We start from the raw sequence: 13,997 nt of genomic DNA on the forward strand, positions 1-13,997 counted from the left end.
AGATATGTACACTGACTACAGCTATTATATTTCATTGGGTCAAATAAAAATAATTTTAAAAAGGTATGCACGAATGTATGAGCTGCATATGCACTAGGTTAAGTGTTGTCACTAAAATCAAACATGACATCAAACACGTTTGTCCACGACATGGGTAATACATGGCAGCCTTTCGTGGCTTTGCTCGTCCCAGTCTGTCCTGACCGTGACCTCCTCGGCCCCCAGAGACCTAGGGCCCAGACAAGGGGGCGGCGGCGCGAGGGGATTCCCTGCACTCTGCTACCTCCGGCCGCGCCGATTCCCGGAGAGGAAGCAGAGCGGCGCCCCTGCCTCCGCAAGGGGATCTGCCTGGGCACCGGCTCTCGGAAGCCCAGGGTCAGACCCGGAGGAAGGAAAGGAATCTGGCGCCAAGCCGGGCGCCGGAGACAGAGAAACTGGGCTAGGGGAATAGGGAGATGAGCCGGGCTGGGGGCAATCCGCTTTGCACCCACCTTAGAGAAGCCGACCGCAGCTTCTCGGATTGCCGATTTTCTCATTTGCATGAATAAAAGATCCTGCCCCATCCGGGTGGTACGCAATTACGCACTCAAAAGTGAGTGGGGAGAAAAGTTTGAAGGGGGCGGTAAGGAAAGGCGGAAAAAAACAGTCATTCCATCACGTGGGCTTCGTTTTCACGCATAAAAGGAAGGTCCTCTCCGTTAGCTTCCAGTTGTCAAACGACTTGCAGCGAGCGTCAGAGGTCCGCCCAGGCAAGCCGCACAGCACCTCCTCCAGCACTGCCTCTCAGCCCGCACCCGGCACCGCCTCGACCCGCCCGCGTCCTGCCAGCCGCCCAGATGCTCGCTCGCGCCCTGCTGCTCTGCGTCGCCCTGGCGCTCGGCCACGCAGGTAGGTACCTGGCACCCTGCACCGGGGACTCCTCGGTTCCGCGCACAGAGGCAGCGTTTCCGCTGTGCCCTCCCGGATTCTCCCGGTACCCTGCACACCCTCCGAATAGAGAGCCGTATGGCTTTGTAAAGAGCTTAGAGTCCAGAAAAACTGGGTGAATATGCCAGCTTTGCCACCAGCTCGGATCATCGTGGGCCAGTTACTTCACCAGTCTGGGTCTCAGTTTTCTCCTCTGCTAAATAGGAATAGTGATACTAATTTGCAGGTTGTCGTTATAATCAGATAGGATCTGATCAATATATGTGAAATGTTTGTGTGTGGTACCTACTGTCATTGACTAGGAGTAATTGTTTTAAATAACCTGGTTGGTACTTTCCTGCCCCAAGAAAGCCCAGATTGTTTTCTAAGATAAGCAAAATATAGTAAAAGTAAGCTGTTTTTACTTTGAAATTTTCCCTAAAGTTTGATTATTGTACTAGATCATCCATTTTAATTTTGAAATTGCTGCTTATTTGAGCTTCTTAAAAATGCTAATTTGAACATCTAAAAACTTACTACGAAAAAGCAACATGATTTCCCTGGTTGATTATTCTGTTACCCTTACTTAGAATAAGAAGTTGGTATTTCTCCGTATAACCATTCTGTGAAGCAGGTTAAAAAAAATTGTTTTCCCATGACTACCTGTTTATTTCTTGCATTTATCATTGTAAAGTTGACTCCTAGTAAGTAAAACACTTAAATGTTTAAATCAAGATTAAGACACTGAAGAATGATGTATTTACTATCCTTACTTTTATTGTAGCAAATCCTTGCTGTTCCAACCCGTGTCAAAACCGAGGCGTATGTATGAGTGTGGGATTTGACCAGTATCAGTGTGACTGCACGCGCACAGGATTCTATGGTGAAAACTGTTCAACACGTAAGTTTGCCCTTGGGGGCCCTCATTTGGAATGGGAATAGACTCAGTTATCATTTTACAGATTCGTGTCTTATAATGGGCCTGGTTAATTTCTCCCTCCTTCTTTTCTCTTGTTGCAGCTGAATTTCTGACAAGGATAAAATTATTCCTGAAACCTACTCCAAACACAGTACACTACATACTTACCCACTTCAAGGGAGTCTGGAACATTGTCAATAGCTTTCCCTTCCTGCGAAATGCAGTTATGAAATACGTGTTAGTATGTAAGTACTAGTCTCTTTCTAAGATTTTCAGCTTCCTCAAAGAAAAATGTACTTTATTATACTGCACATGACTGTACCTATTCAGAAAACGTGTTTCCAACCTTGTCAAAATGACTTTAAATGTATCTTTCTAATTTGCCTTTTGTCTTAATGGCCAAAAATATTGACGTTTCGGTTCCAGTTTATGAAGCTCTGTCTCACAGTCAGAACTCTACCTACAATCCTGCCCACTTCTTCCAGCCTTCACTGTTCTTGCCGATTGGTGAAGGAAATGTGGTTCAGTTGTTTTATTGAATGCCCACGGGCCACAGAATTGCACCCATTAAAATAAATGGTTAATTTGGATTTGGGTTGACTAGAAAACAACTTCATATCTAAAGTAAATCAAGATGGCTACACCGTAATGTCTTGCATAAAATATATATACTTTATCAAAGATGTGTTTTATAAATGAATCATCCTTTTCTCTTTTTTGAATATAAGTGGCAGTTAGACTTCCAAATGTAATTGTTTTAAAATAGAGTATCTTTGTTGGAATGAGATTCAATCTCTGATGCCACTTTGCACATCTTACAATAAGAAATGAGCATTGATTTGCGTTGCATATGGGAGCAAATAAAACATTTTCTTTTCCTTGAAAATTTCAGCCAGATCACATTTGATTGAGAGCCCGCCAACTTACAATGCACAGTATGGCTATAAGAGCTGGGAATCCTTTTCCAACCTCTCATATTACACCAGAGCTCTTCCTCCTGTGGCTGACGGCTGCCCAACCCCCATGGGTGTGAAAGGTGAGTGAGAGGTGGCAGTTTGAACTGTATTGCAATGGAAGGTGGATTGCTACCTTGAACATTTGACCCTAAGCTATCATTTATTTCTAGTAGAAGTATGGTTTTTTCCTTTCTTGTGGAGATGTTTTTGCCATAAAAGTGAATGGACATTTTGGTGTAATGTCTGAATATTTTCAAATTCTTTCATTACAACTGAATTACTACTAGTTAAAGGAAATAGATAAAATTATCCTCTGAGAAGTTGGTCCCCCATATCTTAGAACTTTCATTCATATTATGATCCTGTTCATAATTGTATTTCTCCTGTCAGTAAAGAATGTGCTATAAATGGACAGTCACTGTCTGCTTCCTTGAATATACAGATGGAATCTTACCTTAGCTTTCTCATTTTTCAGGGAAGAAAGAGCTTCCTGATTCAAAAGAGATTGTGGAAAAATTTCTCCTAAGAAGAAAGTTCATCCCTGACCCCCAGGGCACAAATATGATGTTTGCATTTTTTGCCCAGCACTTCACCCATCAGTTTTTCAAGACAGATCCTAAGCGAGGTCCAGCTTTCACCAAAGGCCTGGGTCACGGGGTAAGACCGAGTTAAATCAGGATGACAGCAAATTATAGTGAAGTGCTAACATTTAATACCGTGTATATATTTGCCATACCAAATAATTCACCCTCCTTTTAAAAAATGTCCTATCTATGGAATCCTTAATGGAGTTTCTATTTTAATTCACTGGTTCAGTAAAAATACACACACACACATGTACACACATATATGCAAATATTATTATTTGTAATTTGGCTTTTATATTTTAGTTTAAAATATCAGCACTGCAAAAAGTTGTCTTTTCAAAACATGTTTGTACCTGATTCTGCTGCTTTAAATATTATAAGGTGAGATTTTTGCAGCATTATCATCTCTTGGGTTTCAATGACATAGCTTCAATTTGTCAATAAGAATTTTATATCAGTAATAAATTTTCTGATGCTTTTAAAAGAAATTCCCTGGCATTACAGTGAAGCATATGATATATTTATAAGCTCCATATGAGATACTAACACCTTTAAACACAGGAGACATATATGGGTTTGTAGCTCTGGTAGATAAACAAATTAATGTAGTATTTTGTGGCTATGAAAAAAATGTTTTATTGAAAATGTTTAATTAAAGCAAGCTAAATCATCAAATTATTTAATGATAAATTATAGACCCTTTATATAGAAACAACTTCAACAGCAACAAATTGAAATTTTTCCGTAATCTTCTAGGTGGATTTAAGTCATATTTATGGTGAAACTTTGGATAGACAGCATAAACTGCGCCTTTTCAAGGACGGAAAAATGAAATATCAGGTTTGTTCCATTTGGATATTAAGAATTAGTTCTGACTCACCACTTACCTATATTTTAAACTTTCTAATGATTAAAATTCATTTCTTAACTCCTTTTGATTAATGTTAACTTGTTGCCGTTATTTTATAGATCATTAATGGCGAGGTGTATCCGCCCACAGTCAAAGACACTCAGGTGGAGATGATCTACCCGCCTCATATTCCTGAGCACCTGCGGTTTGCTGTGGGGCAGGAGGTCTTTGGTCTGGTGCCTGGCCTGATGATGTATGCCACGATTTGGCTGCGGGAACACAACAGAGTGTGTGATGTCCTCAAACAGGAGCATCCAGAATGGGATGATGAACGCTTGTTCCAGACGAGCAGGCTCATACTGATAGGTAAGCAACAAGAGGAAAGAATTGAGATAAAACCCTCTGCCCGAGTGAAAGCTAACTTGTCCCCTTTGCTATGTTTTAAGTAATTCCAAGGAAATGTAAAATCACATGCTCCATATTCATTCAATCCTCGAGTGTGATTTGTAATATAACTCCCTTTTGTTCTGATAGTAAAAAGGAAAAAACAGAAGTGAAGGAACAGCAAATTAAAATTGCATTTCAGTTGCTTGAAAGTTTGTGATCAGAAAGAATTAATGCTCTCAATTCTTTATCTTGTGCAAACAGGAGAAACTATCAAGATCGTGATTGAAGACTACGTACAGCACCTGAGCGGCTATCACTTCAAACTGAAGTTTGACCCAGAGCTGCTTTTCAACCAACAGTTCCAATACCAAAACCGCATTGCCGCTGAGTTCAACACACTCTATCACTGGCATCCCCTTCTGCCTGACACCTTTCAAATCGATGACCAGGAGTACAACTTTCAACAGTTTCTCTACAACAACTCTATCTTACTGGAACATGGACTCACCCAGTTTGTTGAATCTTTCAGCAGGCAAATTGCTGGCAGGGTACGCATTATTATTGAAAAACAAAACAAAGGATTAGTCAGTAGCTAGAATTTCTTCTTAAACTTAATAAAAGAAGAATTCATTGTTTTGCTAGTAAGATTCTTTTCTTAAAATAAGAAGCCTAACATTTTTTGAAAAGTCTAAACTTTTAGTCTACAATTATCAGATAGCAATATGTAGTCATACCTTAAAAATGGATATTTTTCAAAACTTTCTATAATCTTAGAGATTGTAGAAATGAATATTTCAAACTTGAATAGTTTAGGTCTCAGCTGGGAGCATTCATCTTACCTGCTTTGTACCCAAGGAATGCTTTTAAGATAGAAATCATAAATATGCCTACAGATCTTGTTCTACAGTTTAATTCATTGTCCACAGGTGGCTGGTGGTAGGAATGTTCCAGCTGCAGCACAGAAAATAGCAAAGGCCTCAATCGACCAGAGCAGAGAGATGAAGTACCAGTCTCTGAATGAGTACCGCAAACGCTTTCGGCTGACGCCCTATAAATCATTTGAAGAACTTACAGGTGAGAAACAGTTTCTAAACTTCTTAAAAGAGTCAGAGGTCAAACGGAAACAACAGAGAAGTTGAAAGCAAATTGAGCAAAGAGTTAAAACTGTTGTTTTATTGTGTAATGTTTTACATTGGTTGTATCTCTGTCTCTGTCACCTTCCCAGGAGAGAAGGAAATGGCTGCGGAGTTAGAAGCACTCTATGGTGACATTGATGCCATGGAGCTGTATCCTGCCCTTCTGGTGGAAAAGCCTCGCCCAGATGCCATCTTCGGGGAGACCATGGTAGAACTTGGGGCACCATTCTCCTTGAAAGGACTTTTGGGTAATCCTATCTGTTCTCCTGACTACTGGAAACCCAGCACTTTTGGTGGAGAAGTAGGTTTTAAAATCATCAACACTGCCTCAATTCAGTCTCTCATCTGCAATAACGTGAAGGGCTGTCCTTTTACTGCCTTCAGTGTTCAGGACCCGCAGCTCAGCAAAGCAGTCACCATTAATGCCAGCGCTTCCCACTCTGGACTAGATGACGTGAATCCCACAGTACTGCTCAAAGAACGCTCAACTGAACTGTAGAAATCTATGGATCATATTTATTTATTTATATGAACTATTTCTTTTAACTTAATTATTTAATATTTATATTGAACTCCTCAGGTTACTTAACATCTTCTGTTAAGGAGAAAGGAGGCATGCTTGTGAAGATTTTTGTGTCACTATTTTAAAGGTGTCTTTTCTGCAAGGGGGAAACAGTTTTCATTCCTTTTTATAAACCAGTGGGAAGTGAGTTTGAAATGTTTTTACTTGAATTTCAATTTACGTTATGTATAATAAGAACAAAAGCAAAGATGTTGGAACATTTAAATACTGTTACAAGATAGCAAAATGCTGCAAGTTTCTTTTGACACTATTGATACTTCCAAGTGTATCTTCATGATGCATTAGAAGCAACTACCTGCGCACTGTTCCTTTCATTTCTCTTAGCCATTTTGCTAAGAGAAACTCTCTTCTGATCAGTTTACTTCTTTTATTTTGTTTTCTTGCTTTTAAGATCTGAATTTGTCTTTCTTTGGACTCTCTGTCTATATTTTCTTATCTGAACTTTTGCAAGTTTTCAGGAAAACCTCAGCTCAGGACTACTATTTGACTCCTCTTAAGAGGAATAAAAGAAAAATTTTTAAAAACCCATAAAAATGACTTTACAGGGGCCAGCCCAGTGGGGTAGTGGTTAAAGTTCACAGGCTACACTTCAGTGGCATGGGGTTCGTAGGTTCAGATCCCAGGCTCAGACCTACACACCACTCATCAAGCCATGCTGTGGTGACATCCCACATACAAAATACAGGATGATGGGCACAGATATTAGCTCAGTGACAATCTTCTTCAAGCAAAAAGAGGAAAATTGGCAACTGATGCTGGCACAGGGCCAGTCTTCCTCACCAAAAAAAAGGCCTTTACAAAATGGTATGCATTCATTTTTCATGAAAAGCAGAGAGCTTTATTTATAATTAATTTGAACTATGTGTAACAGAAGAAGCCCACAAAGAGGCTAATGCCTTTGAAAGAACCATGGGGGGTTCTTGACAGGAAGAAATTTATCTTCCTGTTCTAATGAATTTAAAAACAAAACCAAACAACTCCTGAATAGTCCCCAGGAAGATGATGCTTCTTCTTTTCCACATCTCATTGTCAGCTGACATTTTCTGGTACTGTGTATTACTTAATTTATTGAATATTATTATTTATGTTTCATTAGGACATTATTGTTATAAACTGGTTTTAAGCCTGAAATCATTGATTTTTTTTGTTATATCAGAATCAATATATCTTTGGAATTACCTCTTTGAATTATTATGTAAACTACAAAAGACATTATTAGATTAAGATTTGTAGGGGCCAGCCCAGCGTCCCACATACAAAATAGAGGAAGATTGGCACAGATGTTACCTCAGCAACAAGCTTCCTCAAGCAAAAAGAGGAAGATTGACAGTAGAGTTAACTCAGGGCCAATCGTCCTCACAAAAAAAAAAAAAAAAGCTATAAAGAAATTTTCAGGAACCAACTCCAGTATACTGAGACATATACAAGGTTGGAATTTATGTTTTTAAGATTTACCTATACACCAGCCCACAGAGAACATTGCATCTCATTAGCTTAGATGTACCATGCAACTGACATTTTATACATTTTGAAGGACCTATGGCTGCTTCATTAATTCATTCAACCATGACTTATTGAGGAGATGTTCTGTGCAAAGCACTGTGGGTTTTAATATTTTTAAATCAAGCACTGATTACACATAACATCAATATTTTTGTAAATAATTGAAAAAGCATGTCTCTTAGGGAGAGGGAGGAAATTAAATTTTATTAAAGAGAAATAACTCAGGGGAATTTTTCTTTAAGATTTTATTTTTAAAAAGTTTATGGTTAGGAAAGAAATAGTCAATATTAGAGGGACTTGGATAAAAATTAACTTCACTGATTTTAAAAAGACAAAACTGATTTGTTGTTAACATCAACCTGCTGATTAAACCTGGGAATCTGAAATGTATATGTGAATGTTTTGGTGCCTCAGATAAATGTATATTTAAATTAACTTATATGAAATATAAGTGCTGAAGCAAATGTTTGTTTATTTTTATATTATTTAAGAATCAAAAAATCTCTTCTAAAATAAATTTTGACTGTTTCTATATATCTTTGTCGTGTAACATATGATTTCTCTAAAGCGTTATACTTAAAATAAACCATTGTCTTGTAGCCGCCTATCTAGTCCAAGTTAGACTGGCCCTTAATGAAATGGTTCTGCCCTCAGTCATACAGAGGCTTCCTGGAGTCACTATTTATAATCTCTTATTCACTGCAACACTGTATTAGAGAGCATGTGCTTTGTGCTATAGGAGATAGCAACAAACTTGTTTTCATTGCCTAATCTATAAGAAGGGAAAAAAGCAAATACACGAATGGCAAAGAATAAGACAAGAGTTACTAAGAAAGTACAAAATTAAAAAGGAAGATCAAAGAGGGAGAGACTATACTCAGTTGGGCAAATCTTTGAGACTGGTTCTTTGGCTTCTGTTGTACCCCTACTCTTGGCATCAAGGACCACATATTTAACATCCTGCCTGGCCTCTCTATTCCTCGGCCTTCTCCATTCCAGCGATGCCTTCTTCCACCGTATTTCCCATGATCATACATACCTGGATCTCATCATCATTAATTACTGTACCATTCCCAAAATCTTGATTTCAAGCATACTCTTGTATCACAAACACTGCCAGCTCACCTGTGTTAGTACTCACAGTCTTATCATCTCATTCTCCAGTTTCACCGAGCCTGCTGATCCGTGGACCTCATCACCTCACTATATCAGCCCATTATCTGCTCATTTCCTTCCTTCTACATCTAGCTCAGATTCCATTGCCCATCATTATAATCGCTCCCTCACTCTGCCTACTCCCGCCTCCATTACTAAATTGCCACAATTTAATCAATTTCAGCCATCCTCCTAGTCCATGTATTTGAATTCTCAGTAGCATTCAACACAAATGTCTATAGCTTCTTCACTGAAAGACTTTCATTTTCTTGGCTTCATGATTTTATACCCTTCTGGTCCTTCTCTACCTTCACAGAGTGCTACTACTCAGATTTTTTTTTTTAAAGTTCTTCATCCTCTACTGTATCTATGAATTGAAGTGTCTTGATCCCTCTCTCTTCTTTGTCTGCATTCTTCCAGATTAATCCCATCCAAGCTCTTAAACTGAAATATGAAGTAATCACTCCCAAATTTATGTCTCCAGAACCAACCTCTCATTGTCACTTGACAAGTTCTCCACTCAGACACATAAATATAATGGCTGATTTTACATTTATGTCATTTTAGCACCATATAGCCAAAATAATCATCATCCACAGTTAAGGACACCACCACGCCCTAGCTCTCAAGCAAAAAACCCTCTTTCCTTCATACCCATCACCAATCCAGCAGCAATCCTATTGACTATATCCCACAAACAAATCCTAAGTCTGTCACCTTTTCTCTAACTCCACTGCTTTCAATTTAGTTGATGCAATAATCTCTCAGTTGGTTTTCTCTCTTCTATTCTCCAAACCATTCTCCTTATAGCAAAGAGAGTGGCCATTTTCAAACATAAGTCAGATCATGCCCCTCCCCTGTTTGAAATCTTCTGGGGGTAACAATTACACAATGGGTAAATCTAAACTCCTTATTATACAATGGGTAAATCTAAACTCCTTATCTTGTCCTATCCCAGTGATCTGTCCCCTGTCCATCTATCTGATCTCAGCTACCATAATTCTACGTCCTCGTTCACTGTGCTCTAGCCACAGTGGCTCTCTTCTGGTTTGCCCACTTGCAGTGCTTCTCAAGCTGTTGCCCTATCTAGACTTCCACATGGCTGAATCCTTTACAACATTCAAGTTTTAGCTCAAATTTTCTCTCTTGGGCTGGCCCTGTAGGCTGGTGGTTAAGTTCAGCATGCTCCACTTCGGCAGCCTCGGTTCAGTTCCCAGGCACAGACCTCCACAACTCCTCAGGGGCCATGCTGTGGTGGTGAATCACATACAAAATAGAGGAATATTGGCACCGATGTTAGCTCAGGGCTAATCTTCCTCAAGCAAAAAGAGGAAGATTGGCAATGTATGTTAGCTCAGGGCAAATTGTCCTCAGCAAAAAAAAAAAAAAAAAAAAACTCTTAAAAACAGCTTCTTCAACGACCTAAACTAAAACAACTAATAAAGTTGTTTCATTTTCTTTATATCATTTATTTCTTCTGATATTATCTTGATTTGTAAGTTTATCTATGTATTATTTGTGTCCCCTCTCTAGAATTTCATGTCTATGAAAGCAAGGACCACGTTTGTACGGTTCACTGCCGTCAGAAGAGTATCTGACACATAAAAGGCATTAAAAAATATTCAAGAAATGAATAAGAATAGGCTTCAAGAAAGACGTAGAATATGTGGTGATTCTTGAAGAAAGAGTAAGATCTTAGAAAGCAGAGATAGCCACTCTGGAAAATAGTTTGGCAATTTCTTCTAAAACTAAAAATTCACTTACCATATATATTAGTTTTCTATTGATGCTATAACAAATTACCACAAACTTACTGGCTTAAAACAACAGATTTATGATCCTCAGTTCTGGAGGTCAGAAGTAACACACAGGTCTTTAAGAATTAAAATCAAGGTCGCAGCAGGGCTGGTTTCTTCTGGAACCTTTGGGGGAGAATCTGTCTCCTGCCTCTTCCAGCTCCTACAGGCCTCCTGCACTCCTTGGCTCATGGGCCCTTTCTCTATCTTCAGAGCCAGCAGGATAGCATCTTCTCATACCTCAGACTCTCACTCTCTTGTCTCCCTTCCATAAGGGCCCTTTTGATTACTTTGGGCTGTAAAGACAATCCAGGAAAATCTCCCTTCCTCAACATTCTTATTTTTTTTTACTTACAAAAGTCCCTTTTGCCGTGTAAGGCAACAAAAAACTAGTGATACCTGCAACAACTTGGATGGAACTCAAGGGAATTGTGCTGAGTGGGGAAAAAAAGCCAATCTTAAAAACTTGCCTACTCTATGATTCTATTTATATAACATTTTTGAGATAACAAAATGATAGGGATGGAGAACAGATTTGTGGTTCCCAGATTAGGGATTAGGGGTGGAGGGTAGCTATAGTTATAAAGGGGTAGCATGAGGGAAGCTTGGGCTGACTGAATATTTTTATATCTTAATTGAGGTGGTAGTTACACAAAGCTACATAGGTAATATGATTGCATAGAACTATAGACTCATACATACACACACACACATATAAGAATGCATATATATATGGTGAAGCCTGAATAAGCTCTGTGGATGATACCAAGATCAATTTCCTGGTTTTGATGTTACACTATAAATTATACAAGATGTCAACATTGGGAGAGGTGTGTGAAGGTTGCTTGGTACCTCCTTTTCCATTTCTTTGCAACTTCTTGTGAATTCATAGTTGTTTCAAAATAAAAAATATTTTTAAAAAGGAAGAGATGCAATGCCATTCTTGATGGAGAGACTAGGTTAACAGGCCATTTTTGTACCATGTGATTTCCTTAAACCTCATCCAAATTGCCACAGTAGATTGTCCTAGAGTGGGCACCCAACCTAAGCTGGGAAAATAAAATTCTCTCTCCAAGGAATTTGGATTTAGCCTGGAAATTCCAGTTCAGTCTGACAATTGTACAGGTGACAATGGTGTCAATGCAATCTAATAGGTAAACCAAAAAGGTCTTTTCAATAAATGATATGGGTACAACTGAACATCCACATAAAAAGAAAATGTCAATTATAGCTTATAAAATACATTATAATAATAGTATGTATTATTTGTTCTATTTTTCTGAAGAACTGTGACTAATACATCAACAGTACCAAATGCTAGCAAAGATTAGAATAAATGGAACTCTCCACATTGCTGATGGGAGTGTAAAATGTTGTAACTACTCTGGAAACCAATCTGGAAGTTTTACATAAAGTTAAACACAAATGTACCCTATAATCCAGCAGTTCCACTTGCGGCTATTTACCTAAGAGAAATGAATATAAGCGTACAACAAAGACTGACACAAGAATGTCCATAGCCACTTTATTCATAATGCCAAAAAAACTGAAAACAACTCAAAATTCCTCCAACAAGAGAAGGGATAAATAAATGGTGGTATCTCCATATAGTGGAATACTACTCAACTGTAAAAAATAATGAACTACTGATAAATTCAATAACTTGGATGGATCTCAAAAAACATTATGTAGAGAAAAAAAACAGGCATAAAAGAATATATTCTGTGTAATGCCTGTTATATAAAGTTCTAAAAGATACAAAACTATAAGGAAATCATGGTTGGGGGAAGAAGAAATGGCAAGGATGACCTGGGAAGGTACATAAGAAACTTTCTGCAGTCGTGAAATAATTTTTTATCTCTATAGTGGTATGAGTGACATGGGTATACCTACTTTAAAAAATCATTGCAATGTACACATAACTGGGTGAATTTTGCTGTATGTAAATTATACCTCAATAAAACATGAAAAAACTCTGGGAATAAATAGGCAGTTCCCAGCAATGCTTTTTCGATCTACATTTATTTTCTACATATATATGCTATCTATTATACTAATCATTTTACTGTAGGTACTGTTTCCTTTAGTCTGTATCACAGTCTCATGGAGAAGATAGTATTATGATTATTTTACTAATGTGGAAACTGGGCAGTAGACCCACTGAGTAACTTACCCAAGGTCCCACGGAGCTCAAATCTGTCTAATTTCAAAACTCTTTCAACCACAATGCACAGCATGGACAAAACTGATCCTTTATGAATATTTTTTTGGTTATATAAATATTTCCCTGGCTAAAAAAAAAAATCAAGTTTTCTTGATTTCTTCAACTTCAATTTCTTGCACTCTTCAACTTCTTGATGGATATTACAATTACATAACTGTATAATTTTACTAAAGATAATTAAATAAAGGGATGGCATGACTTCCTTTTGTCACTGGCTACATTGCTTTAAAATTTTGTCTAACAAGAGAATCACCAACACTTAAACCACTTCCTTTTATTTTGCCTTTAGAGATATGAAGAAATGGCTAACAAGGAATGTCAGTGAAATACAAGTCTCATATATTTGAGTGCAGCTATTATCACATCTTTCAGTTTTCTTCTTCTCAGGAGAAATAATGATACACCTTTTCTCTTTTCTTTTTTCTTTTTCTTTTTGAGGTTCCATTATGTAAATGTGACTGCTTTGTATCCACTTAACTTCCTTAACACAGTTTAACAAATGAACAAATTAAAACACACACACACACACACACACACAATTATGTTGTCAGTATTTGCCTTCTTCCAAAGGATCAGCTCTATAACTCAAAGTGGGGTGCTACAAAATTTCTCTAACCCTCCTCCTAAAAACATCTGTACTTTATGTTTCTTGGATATACTACACACTCAATATCCATTTGGGGTTGGATTTGTTGATTTCCAGCTTATATAGACTATTTTTTTTATGTGAAAGAGAACTCCCAGTCACTCTATGCGGATAGAGGGTTTACCAGGTTAGAACTGTAGTATCAGGTGGAATGCTTATGGGCCATTCTAGTCCTTAGAAATGGAAATGTTCCTGGCATATCGTAAGCTAAGCCAATGCCGTAGAGAGATTTAAATACACATCACTTATGTGAAAGCAACTTATTTAGTAATCATAACAATTAAGAACTGAGTGAATAAGGAAAATTCAAAGCAACTTATTGCAAAGTTAAAACAATTGTTATAAAGTT

At 38.0% G+C, this 13,997-nt stretch overlaps 1 protein-coding gene across 1 annotated transcript; it reads left to right on the top strand.

Moving 5' to 3' along the window:
• The first annotated feature begins 701 nt into the window (after positions 1-701).
• On the top strand, positions 702-8,361 carry PTGS2 (prostaglandin-endoperoxide synthase 2). Its single transcript, XM_014865790.3, has 10 exons — positions 702-888; positions 1,691-1,807; positions 1,927-2,070; positions 2,718-2,861; positions 3,257-3,438; positions 4,125-4,208; positions 4,338-4,584; positions 4,867-5,153; positions 5,532-5,679; positions 5,831-8,361. Exons 1-10 carry the CDS (start codon positions 837-839, stop codon positions 6,238-6,240), a joined length of 1,815 nt encoding a protein of 604 aa, XP_014721276.1. The 5' UTR covers positions 702-836; the 3' UTR covers positions 6,241-8,361.
• Positions 8,362-13,997: the final 5,636 nt, after the last annotated feature.

Source organism: Equus asinus, chromosome 25 (assembly GCF_041296235.1).
Source record: "Equus asinus isolate D_3611 breed Donkey chromosome 25, EquAss-T2T_v2, whole genome shotgun sequence".
In the NCBI taxonomy this organism is placed as follows: Eukaryota; Metazoa; Chordata; class Mammalia; order Perissodactyla; family Equidae; genus Equus; species Equus asinus.